Source organism: Falco punctatus (genome assembly GCF_963210335.1).
Source record: "Falco punctatus genome assembly, chromosome: 8".
Classification (NCBI taxonomy): domain Eukaryota; kingdom Metazoa; phylum Chordata; class Aves; order Falconiformes; family Falconidae; genus Falco; species Falco punctatus.
The window spans coordinates 11,029,669-11,047,946 of NC_137588.1; the positions used below are offsets into that span (position 1 = coordinate 11,029,669).

The 18,278-nt window shown below is 42.8% G+C and overlaps 1 protein-coding gene across 1 annotated transcript in view; it reads right to left on the minus strand.

Moving 5' to 3' along the window:
• CPS1 (carbamoyl-phosphate synthase 1) overlaps nt 1-18,278 on the minus strand; it is a 123,878-nt gene that overhangs the window by 37,640 nt on the left and 67,960 nt on the right. The window contains exons 23-26 of the mRNA XM_080398323.1: nt 10,482-10,623; nt 8,583-8,648; nt 7,950-8,013; nt 4,307-4,488 (exon numbers count right to left, since the gene is read on the minus strand). Coding sequence (XP_080254449.1) covers nt 4,307-4,488; nt 7,950-8,013; nt 8,583-8,648; nt 10,482-10,623 — 454 coding nt within the window. The remainder of the gene's footprint in view (nt 1-4,306; nt 4,489-7,949; nt 8,014-8,582; nt 8,649-10,481; nt 10,624-18,278) is intronic.

Sequence of the window (18,278 nt, forward strand, 5' to 3'; positions counted from 1 at the left end):
CAAGCTGTGTGGTGCAGTTGACATGCTGGAGGGAAGGGATGTCATCCAGAGGGACCTTGACAGGCTTGAAAGGTGGGCCCATGTGAACCTCATGAAGTTCAACAAGGCCAAGCACAAGGTCCTGCACATGGGTCAGGGCAATCCCAAGCACAAATACAAGTTGGGCAGAGAATGGATTTTGAGCAGCCATGAGGAAAAAGATTTGGGGGTGCTGGTGCATGAGAAGCTCAACATGGCCAAGCAATGTGTGCTTGTAGCCCAGAAAGCCAACAAAATCCTGGGTTGCATCAAAAGAAGCGTGGCCAGCCGGCCAAGGGAGGTGATTGCCCGCCTCTACTCCACCCTCATCAGACCCCACCTGGAGCACTGCGTTCAGCCCTGGGGCCCCCAACAGAAGAAGGACATGGACATGCTGGAGCGGGTCCAGAGGAGGGCCAGGAAGATGCTCAGAGGGCTGGAGCACCTCTCCTATGAAGACAGGCTGAGAGAGTTGGGGTTGTTCAGTGTGTAGAAGAGAAGGCTCCAGGGACACCTTGTCACAGCCTTCTGGTACCCAAAGGGGGCCTACAAGAAAGCTGGAGAGGGACTCTATACAAGGGCATGTAGTGATAGGACAAGAGGTAATGGTTTTAGACTGAAAGAGGTTAGACTTAGATATAAGGAATAAATTCTTTACTGTGAGGGTGGCAAGACACTGGAACGGGTTGCCAAGTCCCTGGAAATGTTCAAGGCTAGGCTGGATAGAGCTTTGAGCAACCTGGTCTGGTGGAAGGCATACCTGCCCATGGTAGATGATTTTTAAGGTCCCTTCATGGCAGGGGGATTGGAACTAGATGTTTGTAAGGTGCCTTCTAACCCAAACCATCCTATGATTCTATGATAAATTGAGACTCAGCTGCTGCACACTTCTTCCTTTAAAATCCTGCTCTTAATTCCCAAAGCATACTCTTGCCCAAAGAGCAGCTCACTGGCCTGCTAGTGAATAGGACTGCTCCACTGAGAAATGCGGGCAGACAGAAATGGACTCCACTGCATATCACTTTGTCATCATCCATATTTTAATTCTAAAGAAAATTAATAACATCCTTCCATTACATATCTTTAAAAGATATGCTACAAAAAATCTAGTGAAAAAGCATAGAGAGAATTATTCCTCCCTTTATAACAAAAATCATTCCTTTTATTACTATCTTGCTTTTATGTCATTAGTAATAGAGTTGGGTTTTCTTTTTACCCGAGTTTGAAAACAAATTAGACCATTAAAATTGTACCTAAGAGCCTCCTTTAGTTTTATGAATTGGTTCAGAATGATCCTAGAAACGGAAGAAGAATCAGAAGAGGCCCTCAAGCAGATAGATATTAAAATAAAAAGGGAACATCTTCTCTGGAAACAAAAAGGCAATAAATCTGAGGGAAGGAATTTTACTTTTTAAAAAATTATTGTCCTCATAGACTACCAGCTAACTTTACATATTCACAGTAAATTAAACTTCCCTCCAAAGCACAGCACTGATGTGCAGACCTCAGTCTCCGGTGAGTCAGAGCAGCTGTGAATGTCGGCTGGAGGGGAAGAAGTAAAAGGGGACAAGTGGGAGAGCTTCTTTTTCTGAGGAGGGACAGCTGAGTCTGACCCTGGGATAGGACTGTGCAAAGCTGTGAGCAGCTCTTGGTAGGCAAGTTCCAGCCCCCCCAGTCTTGTTGGTAATCTTGCTCCTCCATGCAGCCTAATCTTTCTAACCAGAAAAACTGGGACAATCAGTGCACCCTACTGATTTAAGCTTAATAGTTACCCAAGGTTTTCTACTAATCCTAACAACATTTAGGGAGTTGATGTATCATCTCTAATGAGGGCAAAGGGTTGTGTCCATTGTTTGCTGATAGTTTTCCCTGTGGTTTGCCAACCATTTAGGACTTCCGAGTATTTGCCACTGGTCATTGTACATTGGAACACTAGAGGAGGTTAATGAGCTAAAGAGTTTAAAAGATCAATCTGAAATCATGGCATTATTCATGGTTTGTATGTGAAGCTGGGAGAGAGAGTTATCTGCAAGCTTGGTGAGAGATCTCAGAATCAGATCCTGAATTTTTAACTTGATTGTTTCCTTAGGGACCAACTTCCAACTGCATTTGCCTGAGGAAGTATTCTGTTAACGGGTTATTAGCATTTGGCTCACTCTTTTTTAAAAAAAAAAGAAAGAAGGAAATACGGCAAATACTATGTTTCAGCCTACACTCTGCTGGAGATCTGGAGGTTGTCCCCAGGTCTGCCTACATCTTTTTGCATGACTCTGTAGTCTTTTTACCCCTCAGAGACTCAGTTTCCCTACTTGTAAATGGGGCATAATGATACCATTCCTTTTTGTCACCACTTAAGAAAAGTGTTGTAAAACATCTGAGTATTTATAACTCATCTTGGGATTCATTAGACTGCACAACCTTAGCTTTGGGTGCTTAGGCTCAGGCCCTGATGTCTCTAACAGCTCCAGAGCAAACACCAAATTGGTTGTTTTCATATCCAAGTCGGAGTAGCAGAATTTTCTGCAGACTCCCAACTCTCTTCTCCCCCTTTTTATTCCCACCACCTCAGCTCCTGCTGTCCCCTCCCTACCCTCTCTCCTCTAACAATCATTTTTTTGTTTACTTCACAGGCAGGACAGGCTAAAAACATGCCCGGAAGCATAAGCATAGCCCACCTGATGAGCATAGCTGGCTGAGCTAGAGAACTGCCAACAGCAGCCCTCCCCTTCACCTCTGGGTACCACAGAGTGCTGCTATTAGACCTTAAGATCTGCAATGCCTCCCATCAAACTCACCGACCCCTGCTGTGACAAGCCCAATAATGCAAGTTTCAATATGTATGCATTATTCCTTTCACATGTTTTTCTTACCCAACTTGCTAATTACTAGCACTACGTGTTTTAATGAGTAGTTGCTCCCTCATCACCTATCTCTACCTTCTCTTTGATCCTGCAGTAATTAGATGCTGTGTTTCATTAGTGTTATTTATCTGACAAACTGTCACACCAGTTTCCTTCACAACCCAAGTTCAGAAGTTCAGTTTTGCTTAAGTAAACAAGAGTTCAATGCTTATAGAGCTTAGTCTTATGGATAATTATAAAGCAGTCAAAGACTAGCCTTTAAGACTCCAGAGAGCCACCAGTCTTTTGGTGCATCCTAAATCTATGCTTTCCAGTAACAGTCCCTGTTTTTATGAAAATTTGAAGAGGTAAACCAACATGTACGAATAGGAAAGTATCAACATGCAATCTAAAAATGGTCCTAGACAGTATTTTGCAAATGGTTTAAGAACAGAGCCTAGAGACTAGGACTTGAGTTCTGATGTGCTTTGGTTTGGCTCCAAATTTGGGAATGATCAAAGTGTGGCCAGGTTATAAAGCCATTTTAGAAATTGGCACCCAATCACAAAGGAGATGAGATGAAATTGTCATGTACTGGGAAAAAGAGCCTAAAGAAATCATATGTTTAACATGGCCCGGGTTCTGCAAAGTCGCTTCAGCAAGTTACACATCCAGCTTTCACTGAATTTCAAGGGAGATGAAGTTCCGGTAAGCACCTTCGAAAGCTTCAGCCACAAATCCAAGATGAGTGTGTCACCACTTAGAAAGCAACATTTTCCATTGTGGGACCGATTGATTAGATTATGTGTCCTCCCATCACCAAATCTGACTGGGACCCATCTCCATCTCTTAGTATCAGCACTTCTGACCACTTGAAACCTCCTAACAAACAACTGCAATGTCTGGATCGGGAGCTGGAACACGTTTTGGTCTGATGGCCATTCCAATGCCCCTTCCCGATCTGCCTGCCTGCGTGCTGGACCACATTCTTCACGTTGCCACTGTCTTGCCACTGCATGGCCAACAAGGCCACCACTGCAACCTGTTCTTGAGCACACGTTACCGTTATGCACATAAGTTGTTTTACTGCTTCAGAGGGAATGCTTGTGCTTAAATCCAAGGATATGCTTATGCTAAAGCTCAGCACCGCAAGGGCAGAACAATTTGTGCGATAAATGACTGTGCAGCAAATTAAATCGGCTTGTAAATATTGCACAATATGGCATCTTGCAAAATAATTTAATATTTATTTGGCATTCATTATTGAGCAGTCTGCTAGGAACATCAACGATGTGTAAAATGCAACATCGGGATCCAAACCAAACAGCTTTTGCTAGCAAGCTCTCCCCCCTCACCCCCAGCTGCTCCGCCAAAGCAAGCTAGTGACATGAATTTTGAAAAGTTTCATTTGCTTCATGGATTTTTATTGTGCTTCTGCTTTTCTTTACCTCATACTGGTAGATGTCCAGGATCCTTTCCAATGACAGCTCCTCAAAGTACAATCTGTCACACTCATCAAAATCTGTGCTCACCGTCTCTGGGTTGCAATTCACTACGACGCTCTTGTTGCCAAGCTGACGCAGCGTACGGATACTGGAGACAGCACACCAATCAAACTCCACACTGCTGCCTGCCAGGAGACAGAAAAGTGGGCAAGGAAAGGAGGGATGCAGAGAAGAAAACATAAACAGACGTTCCAGCACTCAAGCTTAAAAAAGGAAAAACAAAAAACCCACCAGCATTGCCTCCTGTCAGCTCAGAGCAAGAAATCTAATTGTCCTCCCACGGAAACTAATCATCCACAAACATGAGCCTCCAAGCACAACAGGTAAGTTGGCTCAGCTGCTCAGGAGTGACAGGCCTCCGTAACACGTCTGTCATCCCGCACTCATAAACACTCGTGTCTGCTCTTGCTGCCCATCCAGTTACTACTGCCTGCCAACCAACATGCTTTGAGATAAACTTAAGAGACAGAAGCTTAGAGGTGACCAAATTGAGTGCCCATTATTATAAGACAGCATTGTTTACTCCAGGAAACATGAAGCATTTGTACAGATGGGTTTAAAATACAGAAGACTGAAGTGGTGTTTTACTTTCCGGAAGAGCAGAGTATGGCTAACCTAACAACAGAAAAATTACAGCTCTGTGGGTTTGACTTTCCTGTGCATTGACTCCAGATAAGGCAAATAGGTAGAACAACACTTTTAGAGCCACGCTGTGATGCTTTTACCTCAGTTTAAAGGCCACAGTGGCTATGGCAGCACTGTCATGCAAGCACATCCTGAACCCTGAGTAAGGACTGGGGCCACCTCTAAAGGAAAGAGGCACGGAGGAAGTCACTTGGTGCCTCAGTGAGCACCAAGACTTGATGCTCAGTGTTGGGCAACCTACAAGATTTGGGACTTGGGTAACACTTCAGGCTTCGGGCGATGCTGGAGTCCAGACCCGCGCTAACAGCTACTGTCCTATAATTTTTTATGCTCAAACATCTAAGTGGGGTACCATAAACAGAGAATTATGCAGATTAAAAACCATCATTAAATGGTCATGCTTACAGTCTACAAGAAAACCTTGGCCTCATCATGATGCATTCACAGTCATTACACGATAATTAACCACTGATATCATTATTTTTATATATAATTGTGTGACAAGATACATTGGAAATTCAGGCCATGCTTAATTGCTGCCTCCACCACCTAGTCACAAACAGATGGCTGTCACAGGTCACTCACTGACAGGCACACAATTTATTTCTCTACTTCTGTCAAACAGGAACCTCAAAACGTGCCTAGGCCTCAGCTAAAACCCCACAGAAAAGAGAGGGAAATCAAATCTTAAACTGGATGTTTCCCAGAAGAATCACCAGATGTCCATTCACTTTTTGTATTCCACTTCTGTTATTCAGATATTCTTACACACATACAAAACCTCAACCTCGGGACACAGTGGTCACCTGGAGTCCCCATCTGGCTGCTTTAGATACAACCTGACCACTTGTAAGTATATTCAAGCCACTTCCAGTAACAGCCATGTCCAAACAGTGGGAAAAGGCAAGACAGCAAATAATTAGTAATACTAGTAATGGCTTTTGTAAGATAACCAGACACTGCTCCTCAGAAGATAATTAATACCTTAATACAGTCATGTTTTTGAACTCACTTTCAGGTTTCAATCACGTTAAATCTACGTGCACACCTTAAAATTCACAGAGCATTCCGTTGGTCCACACAGTTGGTGGGATAGCTTATTTATACTGCTTTCAGGGCCGACTTTCACACAAACAAAGCCCCCTGCCAGGATAGGAGATACGCTCCTACCAGCAAGCGAAGAACAACCGCCACCTTGAATATCTGAGCAATACCCCCACAGAGCACAGGTCACACACTACACCTCAGGCCCTCAGCGAGCCTTTACGTGTGCATGCAAGGTGCGTCAAAGCAAGCTCTGAAGTTCAAGAGTGTGCAGCTGCCAAATAGAACTGTGATGTGAATCGGTACATACTAGTTCACGATAACAAGAAAACTTCAAAACGAGACTCTTCTCTTTGGATAATTTTCTTTTTAAATACAGAATATAGCCTGACTTTTGAAATGACCTCACACTTCCCCCAAATAATTTAATTTCTTCTCAAAAGTGTCAACATATTCAAGATTTTCCTGTAATATATTTCAAAATATTTTCAAATAAAATTCAAAGGTGGGGTCTTTTTTTAATCTAAACCTCAGTTTTCACAAAGGAAATGAGAATCTTGTTTTTTAAAAAAGTAGCATCACATGTTTAAATTCTATCCAAATCTTTTAGCCCTTTCTGACCTGTTCATGTTTTGTAAATGTAAATCCACAGGGAACACCAAGTTGATCCTACTGTATTATGATTACAATTCTAAAAGCACAGAGGAAAAGAACACTCCTTACTTGCCTTCCAAGGATAACAAAAGAAAAAAATAATCAACCAGTCTATTGCACCTAGAAAAAAAATCTTTTAGAGTTGCGAGTAATGGTTTCTTTTAGCAGCTTCTATTTAGTTGCAACCTCTTCCAGAGGTTGTCTTGATCTAATCAAAGCTACAGAACAGGTAAGACTAATATCAAACCTATACGGCTAATCTAAGCAATCAGGAGTTTTGGATGAACAGTGTAAAATGTATTCACATACATTCAATCAAATTATTAAACAACACTGCCATCCTTTTTATGTTCATTTTTGTAACCACATTACACAGCATGTTGACTGGCAGAAGCATTCGCAAAAAATAAGCATAATCATAGAGTGTTCCTCCTGATTTCACTCATCCTAACATTCATACTGGAAACTGAGTTCAAAAAGACAAACAGCAACAGGAGTGTAGCACGTGACCTATCCATCCAAGCACAACAAATGGATGCAGTTTTAAATCTCAGCTTTCAAAACCCGTCACCACTACTTGTGAGATGCAGAGCAAAAATATTTCTGAATAACAAGCAATTTTTTCCCTTGTGAATAATTGCAAGCTATTTGGAAGGATCCATGAAAAGAAAAAGTGAAAGTCATCATATACAGAATTTAGCAGTCTGTCTACCCATTCCTCATAGACATGAGGAAACTCTTACACTGCATAATCATCTGAGTCAGCTGAAACAACAGCATACAGAGAATTGCTTATACAAAAGCAGCTGAAGATACCAAAATATTTTCATAGTCACCTATACCTACAGCAATAAAACGTATAAAGTACATTGTATATAACAACACAGTCATAAGCTGACAGTAAACATATAAGATAGGTGTGGGAGCAACAAACTTCTATACAAGGTATCAGGTTCTCAAGACCTTAAAATATGCAAAAAGTAAGATTTTTAAAAATTCCCTAAAACTTTGTGGAAATCACAACTAAGTGAAAAGTAATAAAGTTCTCCTGTTTTTTCCAGGGCGTGAAATGAAGTCTCCAAGGAAGTGTAAAAGGCAAATCTTGTGTTAGGAATTGATGTCCTGTGCACTGTGCTCTGGAGGGTTTTGTCACCATATGAGAAGGTGAACAAATGAACCACAAGAATATCCAAAGAAGGCTCAAGGGTGCAAGGAGAACAGGGGAGTTGTAAGAAAGATTTACCGATGTGATATGGTCCACAGCCCAACACCATCACTCCACAGTCATCAAATTTTACATCATGTTCCTGAGAAGGGAGGGAGAAAAGTCATTAGGATCTGCACTCCACAGCACCTAACTCCATGCTTTTCAGAATAAACAGTTTCTGGTGCTCAGCCCATATCCAACAGCCGCATCCTTCAGGGCTCAAGTCTGATTTCGTTTATTGCAGTGTAAATCAAGTGCAACTCTACTAGAATTAGCAGTGCTGCACCCAAACCAAAGGAGACACAGCATCTCTGATTTGGCTATTCAAGCAGCCTAAGGAGCTGTTAAGTTTCACGTGAAAATAAATGCTAGGATGAGATGAGTAAGGCATGAGTTCTGCATTCCCAGCACTTGACCTGTGCACAGAGGGTGCAAGTACAGGTGACATAGGACAGGATCATAACAACACAGGGGCATTAACACTAAGTGCATTGGATCAGTATTTCAGCAAGAAAAAGTTCCAGGCCTGCTGTAAGGGGATTACATGTAACACTATCCAAAATAATTGCTAGAGACTGAGACGTCTGCAAGATCTCCAGAAATAATGCAGCATAGGGGAAAGAGATCAAACTAGACAGCAATGAGACTGTTGTTTCCAAATGTGCCTACCTGCCCGTTGTACGTGATGTATAGGTAATTAGTTACTGCTGGGTATTCTGCTGCCAGCGTGTCAATCTGTACAGGGAAGAAGAGGAGGCATTGTGACTTGGCCAGTGCTAGATCTTTATTAGATGCAGGTGTTTGGGGGGTTTTCTTTTCCCTCTTTCCTTTTCTACCTATATTTCTGTCCTATTATTTCCCATCATGTCTTTCCTCAAAAGGAGGTGATGTGAACTGGCAACACAGCACATGCCCACCCCAGGCCTTACAGTTCACTCAGTGGGACAGTGTACCATCCCTTTCTAAGTTACAGTTTTAGCCTACACCTCTTTGGTCAAACACCTTTAGAGCCCAGGAACTTTCCCCATTCATCCCTTCTTGCAGAGGCCCTCATTCTTCAATTAGTTTGGCAGAATTAGTTACACAGATCTCCATTCCGCCAGGTCTCCTGTCTTCTTTAGCTGTGCTCTCTGGGATCTTCACACTATACTCTTGACCCCATCTTCCTCCCACACTGAATACAAACATGCACAGAATACCGCTTTCAGGTCATGCAAAGTAGCAGCCAATAGTGTTAAGTACTACATATTTATGTTACAATATAACTCATGCTTTGATAATTAAATGGTACACAAAGCAAGAGTGATTTTCAACCACCCCCTATATGTAGTTTTCAACAATTTCTTATGTAACTAGTCACGAGAGAGCCAAGAAGAATAATTTGCCTACTAGGCTGTTCACAAACTATTTGTGTCAACTACTTATTGCATGTCATACATGGTAACTAGTCCTTCTAGGTCACCAGCAATTGCTGAAGTTCCCTGAATGAACAGCTGAAACATTTTCTACACAGAATACTGATCAGGGAACAATATTAAAGCAGTTCTGACATGAAGTTTTACATGCTATGCCGTTTAAAAATCTGTCCTTTCTTCAAGTATTTTCGGGAATCCCCATTGGATGTCCAAATCCTTGTGAATAACGAAGAATGTCACCTTACGTCATTAGCACTATGTAAGCATCTGCTGCTCATTACTGTTGCTAATACTGTGACTTACACTTCATGGCTCAAGAAGAAACATATGCTTTGAAGCCACAAATGCAGGCGTAAGTAGAATGACCTTATTAAGGGTACCTTGGCACACAAATCAATCCAGAACTGCAGTGCCATATGCAGCTGAAAGAACACAGTGCAAGACCAGGCACATTTCTGTGGGCCAGGTGAGGACATAGAAGGAAAACAGCAGCTGGGGAACAGACGGAGATTTGGCACCTGGAATTGGGCCTGAGGATACAGATGGGCTCTTTCAGAAACATTCAGTAGCTTGGGTTGGTTGTTCCCCCCCCTTTAAGGGCAAAAAAACCAGCTGGTGGCAGTTTAATACCAACATACCTTAAATGCAGCAGCAGAACACCTACCAAAGCACTAGTGACACTGCCATGAATACCAGATGAGCTCATTATGCTCCTGCTATTACAATGAATAGCAAATTAACCCATAACAATAGCATACTTCAAATAAAGTATTAGCCCGTAAAAAGTTACTACCAAGAGAAAAGACATATTACACTTTTCATAGACACACCACAGTGGGCCAGCATTCTCTGCCTTTTCCTGAAGCCAGATAGCTGTGTTTCTCCCTCAGCCACACAGAATAGGAACAAGAATATTCTGAGTCTTGCTTTGGGGATATTCATGTCATTACATGGAAGCCTGCAGTGCAGAAGTAACAGCTACATGGGTGAAATTTGTTCTCCTCTAATGTCAGTGTCAGAACTCCCATGGAGTTATGTTAACAGAGCCAGACGTTCCACTTTGTTTACCTCAGCTGTTTCCAAAGACATGGAAGTCTCCTGCTCCTTGCACTCTCGGAAGCCCCCACCATGAGCAACGAGGTTTCTCACATACCTGTTTCACCCAGGGCACGATATTCTTCCTCAGTCTCAGCTGACGGCACTGGACTTCAGTCAGCTTCAGGCACTTCCCAATCTGTTTGTCGGAGAACCCAATCTGTTTGGCTCTCCTCAGTGTCTCTTCTGGAACTGTTTCACTAGGATTAAATACAAAAAACACATCTGCATGAAGCTTTAAGGAATACTCAGAAGGTACACCAGTGCTTGTGTCTTCCATACTGCACATAAAGGCAAGAAAAGGAAGAAGACTAAGCTAAGACATAGCTAAGCTACGCAGTCCTCACACACAAAAGATCTTTATTGTACTGGATGCCCCACACAAACACCTATAAGTCAAGTCTAAAGGCAGACTGCTGATGCTAGGATGTGAAACACTTTCTTTCCTTACATTTTTGAGATAGGACTGAGTAACTCATGATAAGGTCCATCAATTCCCAGGCAGCATTCTCCACCAGGCTAGTATAAGGTCACTGTAGCCACAACAACTGTATGGTTGTTTACCACTACAGCCTCCACAGAGGACCTGCAGTGACTCCTTTCTTGGGTTCAGTATTCCGACATCTCCGTGTCCAAGCTTTAACTCAGTCTCTCCCTTACATACTTCCTCCCAGTCTAAATTTCAAAATGTATGCCTCACCAGACTGGGCTGGATCAATAATTATGTATGTACTCGCATCTCCTGCCTCTCATTGTAGCTGCCCCACTCCACACAAAGGCATGAAATTCCTGAAGCTCTGGGACAAGACATTCAGAGGCATAACTGTCCCCTGACCCTGCTGAACTGGGGAAAAACTTGCCTCAAAACACCACAATTTGTCCCAGACAAGCCCTTCTTTTCTTTCTGTTGTCAAGGATACTCTGTCTACCTTCAAAAATGGCCAGTCTTTTGAAAAAGCATCTCACCTCAGAGGTACATAGCAGACATGACCTTTAGATGCTCATAGGCAAGGTAGTTTTTTTTCCTTCTGACAGTCTTAAGTATAAAGTATACTTTTTTCCCTATAATTTGTGCTACTTCTTGCATTATGAAAATGAGGGGGTGGGGATAGACAGGGTAAAGCAAAGGCACTGTTTTTGATTTCATATTTGCAGTTAGGGTCTGTCAATGCTTCCCTGTGTTCTTGTTCTCCTGGTTTTGCTTTTCAGTGCTCCTAGTTTTTGCTGTTTATTTCAAATGCATTTCTTTACCCAGCCATCTCTGAAGATCAGCAGTTTTCTTGCCCATTTTGCTTTTGATTTTTTAAATCTTCTCCATTCCTCCTTTATTCCCTCCACTTTCTTCTGTCCCACATTATCTTTGTTCCAGTTTCTTTTGACTCCACCTATAGCCCTTATAGTTTCTGCCTGTCTCTGTTTCTAAACTACCTTTTCTAAGCTTAGCTTTTGCAAAAACATATAAAGGCCTATGTATTTTTATCTTCTGCTTTTCATCTTCATTGCCAAGAGCATCCTTGCCTGCCCAATAAATCAATATTTTATGAGCAAGCAAGCTCTGAATCAGGAAAAAGGAAATGATTAACAAACAAGCAATTTTCCTAAATCAGAGCTTTTGAATGATGTCCTTTGCTTGATGGTATTTTTAAATAAATAGCATTATGTTATTTGAGTGTGAGGAGAGGGGTAAGGCCACTTTATTGGAATGTGTCAGGATGCTGAAGCATGAAAGAGAGTCATTGGGTTGGATTTTCCGCCCTGGCTTAGGCACAAAGCAGCTCTGCTGGCCTCTGTGAAGTCAGGCTAGCATAAAACAGGTGAGAGTCACACAAGTGCCAAACCAGCTGTTCTGAGAGCAGAACTGGGGACCAGAAACTTTTGGGTTCAGATCCCTGGGTAGATGGGTTTTCCTCTATGTATTCCTCAATGCCCCCTCTCCTTCCTCTGCAATATGAGAACAGAGTGCTCCGCCTGCCTACAATAGCATAGCAGCCAGCTAGCGAGGATTTGCAGAAGGGAAACACTGCAACTGCTGTCCGGTGCTCTGTGTCCCAGCCCGGCTCCCACAGCCAGCCTGCTCTGCCCTCAGGGACTCCAGGCAGGAGTCCACCCTTCATCTCCACAAACCTCCACCACATCACCCTTCTTACTCCAGCAGATCCTGCCCTTTGCTAGGGTCAGAAGGAGACAGTTCTGCCTAATCCAGCAGGTTGAGCCTCCCCGGTTTTGGATTTAGTTCTGGGTGCAGCAAGACTTCCCTACTTTGCAGCACTGCAGTATGTTAAACCCTGCGGTTCCCAAGCACCAACGCCTCCACCACAAAACTCCTCTGCTTCTCCTCAACCCTTTCTGCTTGCTGATAGCAACTCAGAAGCAGGACCTCTTGCATAAACCATGAATGCCAGAACTGAAGGCATGGATGGGTGTTTTACCGGAGGAAACAAAGCAAAATCTGCCAATTCCCTGGCAAAACAGATGCTAGCCATGCCAGCTATTAAGAAGAACACAGCCACATTAGATTTCTCTCCTAGATTTCAGCATTTCTTAAGTACAAGTGAGCAGACCTGATGACCCCAAGAAAATGAGCCTGTTTCAGCGCAGTTTACTCCCTTGCTCTCCCTCCCTTCTGCCTCAGAAACACATACAGCTAGCTGTCATTTGATTACTGACAGGGAAAGAAAATTGCCTTCATTTGCAGCTTGTTTCAGTAGAGTTTTTTGTATCTTATTATAACAGTATCATTCATTGTCATTTCCAACACCACCACCCCCCCCAGCAGGGTGGGTAGAATAGAAGCAGTGATTATTTGGAGACATGATTCATTTGCCTTGGGCTAGCAGCTTAAATTAGGTTAGGACACTTACTAATCCATGCAAAAAGGTAACCAGTTTTGTACTGGACAACCAGTGTGCAAGAGAAAGCTGAGTACCTAAAGGGGAAATTAAATGGTGCAATTTTTCCTCTGCTACTCCCAACGCATGATAAAGAAAAGATAAGAGATGTAGTTTTCAATGTGGCTAATAAGAAAGATGTGGTGGGAACTTCTATTCAAGCAGCACTGAGACAGGAAGGGTTTTCTCATTTCTCTCTGCTGTGGAAGCAGCATAACATGGAGGAAATGCACCCAGCTCACCATGAAGCAGGAGAAGTTAGAACTGACAACCCAACCCTGGGGATCTAACCATTTTGCTATTTAATATTGTAACAGAAAATTGGCAACAGTCAAACACCCAGCAGTGCTGCTTTCAAAGCACTTGAAACCAGAAAATGTCGCGAGACGAGAAATTGCCAAAAGCCTCTGAGGCAGCTCCAGGGATTTGGAGGCACAACCAGAAGAAGGGGCAGGCAAAGTAAGACTTCAAATCCTCAGCACTGGTATGGAAATCAGGCTGCCGCGACATGTACAGGACATAGATCTTCATACCTGAATAATTTCCATTTACTACTAAGTGTAATTTTTAGCATCCATGTCTCAACTTTCATGGAAATAATATAAAGAAACAATCAAACAGCATGGTAGGGTGATGCTTATCTTACAGATAGCTAAACTGAGGCACAAAGAGGTTAAAGGGTGATGGCTTTTAAGATCCAGCATTCCCACCGCCTTTGCTCAAAGACAGCCCTTTAGACTTGCTGGAGACACTAAAGCTAGCAACGCAGAATCAGACTGATCCCTTTGAACACTTGAGTGCAAATAATCTTCCAAGAGCTCACCAGAAATCCAGCACTAAAAAGAGAAGACAAAAATTCTCAGTTCTGGCTATTCCCAAACACATGACCCAGTCCTACATCACTGCCTCCCGCTTTTCCCTGGAGCATTGCTTACTTTTCAAACACAGAGCAAAAAGTCTTCCAAAGATTAAACTCCCTCACTGGTTTATAATCAATTCAAAAACAAGGGAAGATGAAGTGGCCATGATTCCAGACTTCTATAATGCTCCTTTTCCTTAACCTTCACCTTTGCAAAATGACAGAAGTTTTAGAGCTTCAAAGCCAGATGATTAGGCTTTTGCACACTGTCATAATCATTAAGTGGCTCTTCACTTCCTTGGAAAACTAAAGTTCCCTGCACATTTTGCAGTTCATAAACAATACAAGCCTTTCCTAAACCTTGCTTGTGCCTCTGTTTCAGCTTCCAGTGTTGATTTGTTGTTGCTTTTTGTTTAAAATTCCACCCTGTCATCTTTGGAACTCCATCCACTCACTTCTTCAATAATAAATGATAAAAGGAAATGGAATAAATTCCCCTTAATGAGGAAATTTTAACCTGGCACAGAGGACCTGGGGAAATCTATTAACTGACTGGAGGAACGCTAGCAGCATTGCAATTATCAGGAGAGCCTGCTCACTTCAGCACGGCCCTCTCTTCCACTTGACTGGCTTTCATCTGATCCACCAGTTTAGGAGTAACGCTAAATAAACATGCCAGTAGAAAGTCCCAGCTCAGTATGGGAAGAAGCACTCTTTTTCTTGTCTCCCAAATCAGGCTCTGCTTCATTTTAGGTATGTTGTCAAGTTTATGCCCATCCACATATAACTTAGGGACATGTTAATGGGTCTTGATCAAAAAGATCAGGAATATTTTGTGAACTGAGGGCCAAAGCTGTGGCTGGGAGTATTTGGGACAAGATACTGAGTCTTCATTTAACTTTTGCCCTGTAAGCCCACAGGCTCACCCCTGTAGGTCACCTCTGGTGCACCTCAGTAGCTATTCATGTGGCTTGGACATGCACATAGGAGCTGCAAAGATGAGCACATTCAGTCTCAGCCCATCAGTCTTGAACTCAGCTCCTCCTAAATCTGGAAGGGGTGGATTTAAGCCCAGACTACAGTTTCGCTATGGCAAGCAAAGTGGACCAAAAGCAAGAGGCACTGGGACCGATAAGCCTAATGCCCAGTTCTAAGAGAGATCATCCCTTCTCGGTACTCATGGACCTGGAGGTTTTCAAAAGCTTACTTGATTTTAGGCTGGATTATGTACAAAGACATATTCTTCCTCTTTTCCTCATTGTCCTGCTCTACTCCAAGGTTTCCTTGATGCTCCTATTGTTTTACAAGATTTTGAACATGCTACAATTAAAATAATGAGATTGGGGTATAAATTCCCTCCCTGCTTCTCTTTTCAAGGAGACAGATTGTTACCATTTTTCCACTCCTGAGAAACTCATGTGATGACTGACAAAAAGCTGTCAAAGGAGTGTTTAGGGAAACAGGAGCTGTAAACCAACAAATCTCGTTCACTCAACAACCATCATTCCAGCACTCTGCATCTTCAACATTCAGGTCCCTGGGCTAATAAATCTCATTGTGGACATCTTGATTTAAGTAACATGAACCCTACGCTGTGCCCTAAGATCTAAATGACTCACACCTAGGATGAAGTGACACGCTGAAGCAGCAGCTCACACCAAAACACAGCCAAAAAATGAGTCATCGATGCTTCCTCAAAGCATATTTTCTACCCCTGGTAGAAGACAGCTTTCATGTCTTTGCTGGGATACCATGGCACAGACCCCCCTGCTTCTGGTATCGCATGCACTGGCTACAGAGATTCCTCAATGGCTTTTAAGGGGCAATGTCTGTGTATCCTCTGTATCTAGGAAAAAATGCATATTGTTTTTACAATCATACAGATGCTTTGAAAGAAAATGCATCCATGAGCTTGTTACTGGTGGCTCTGTAAGACAAATAGCATCGTATGTCAGATCCACGCAAAGCACAAACAGCAGTGCTGAATAGCTGCTTATATCATATTCTCCTCATGCACTGAACTCCTAACTTGTTCCCGAGTCTTCCCTGCCCCACAGTTCACAAAGATGACAAAAGTAACCTTCCCAGTTAGTCAAAAGTGAGTACTACAAATATGTCGGTGACAGCTTCTCAAACAGTATAAATCAATGCAGCCTCATTTAGTGTCACTAGACCTGCTCTGCTTTATACCCACACAAGATCTGACTTATGCTCTCTGACCTGTCTGAAAAGCACGCAAGTCAGCGGAAACACTGCTTTTGAGAAGAGCGGGTGTGCAAGAGCAACTGTGAAAGAGCACAGGTTATTGATGGTCTGTCTGATCTTTCCTCCCTGCATTGTTTCCCAGGTCACCTGCTGGAGCTGGGTTTTAATTCCAGCACCTGTATTTCTGGGCTACTCCACCACAACCATGTTTCAAAATCCAGTCATGCTTCCAGCAAGCAGCTTTCAAAGCACACCATTCACAGACCCAAGGACATGAGCTTCAAAAAGGAATTTCCAATAAACAATTTCTTCCATGGGCCACTAAGCACAGCACCTGGCAACAAATGCTGGGCTGAGGTGGGTCTGCGCCTTTCCACTTTTTTCTGCTTTCCCCTCTATTAACCTATATCTCTTTAGGAACGACAAGAATGATACTTAGGACTGCTCTTACCCCTTTCAAGCAAACCACATGCCAGGAGGTGTTTTCACTCAATGTCCACAGAGCAAGGACACATTCTCCTCCAAAACAAAGCTCCAAAGTATAAAGCTATCAAAACGTGATTGATGCCATCATTGCCCGCTGCTAGTAGGCTGGCTAGTTGGGTATCCACCAAAAGGAAAATCTGCTATTTTCATTAAGGTTAATTTTAAAAGTTGAGGTTTAAGAAAGCAGAGTTCAGGTCACTGCTCTGCGACACTGTTTTTGAGACTTCAGGCAAGCTTACCATCTCTACACTTTGCTCCTCAACTGCAAAATTGGGGTTTATCACTCTCCTCTTTTCTCACTTGAATTCGACTTTACAGCCTTTTATCAATATTGAAGTGTTCCTTTTTGGGCAATATACTCACATTTCTGTCTGTTGCAAGATGGCCAATCTTCCCTGGGTCTTACTTAGATTTTCCCCAGCAGTGAACTTGACCCCATTACCTCTCCTTTTCCCCCATCCTAATGAGCTCCCAAGTAATGGCAAATACAATCACTGCAGGTTCAATTTCTACAGAGATGCCTAAGTGACTTAGGAGCACAAGTCCTACTGATTTTCAACAAGGCTTTTGTCCCCACATCACTTGGGCGTAAGTGATGATTTCACTACAGCTGCCTACCACTTTACTTGTTTTAGTGGTATTTGTCATACATTCTCCTTGCATATAGCCACAGTTTTCAGGGATCACAAAACCAGATAAAAATAAACATGACCATGCACAAGCAAATCCCCATTGCAGACAGTCAAAGAATAGAAGCAAATACCAGAAGAGGCTTTGCCTTGCACCCAGGACACCAGTGTTTTGAGTGGAACACATCCCAGATCTTACTTCCGAGACTGGGGTTTGGCTGTGCTCTTGGGGATGATGGTGTTACTGGACCCTACTGCAAATCTGACTCACTCTGGACTGGGTCCCGTAATCGTGGCTTTAAAGTCACATCTCACTCCTCTCTGCCTCAGACTGCTAGACATGGTCTGTTCAAATTTCCATCTCCTTCACAAGCTGTCAGTGTGATGAACAGCCAGTGGGGTCACTCCAGGGCTCTTCTCTTCCATTTTCTTTTATGGGACAGGTGAGGCCAAATCTAGGGAAAGAGTTTCCTGATAACAGCACACCCTGTTGCACTGCCACTGCTTCATACACCATCATTTGTTCATGGACTGACAGCATGGGATGGTGCTTGCTCCTTCTGTATGTGTTTTGTTTGCGTGTGTGTGCATGGTGGGAAGGTTATAGTTAAATACATTACAGAAAGTATGAAGGTAATCAGTCAAAAAACAACAAAAAAGCACAATGTAATTTTCCACTTAAAATAAAAATATGTAGGTCACAAGAGAGACAGGAGAGGCACATGTTTGACGTGTGTGATATTACTGGATATTCTTGCACATACTCTCAATATGGCTTTCTTTTCCCA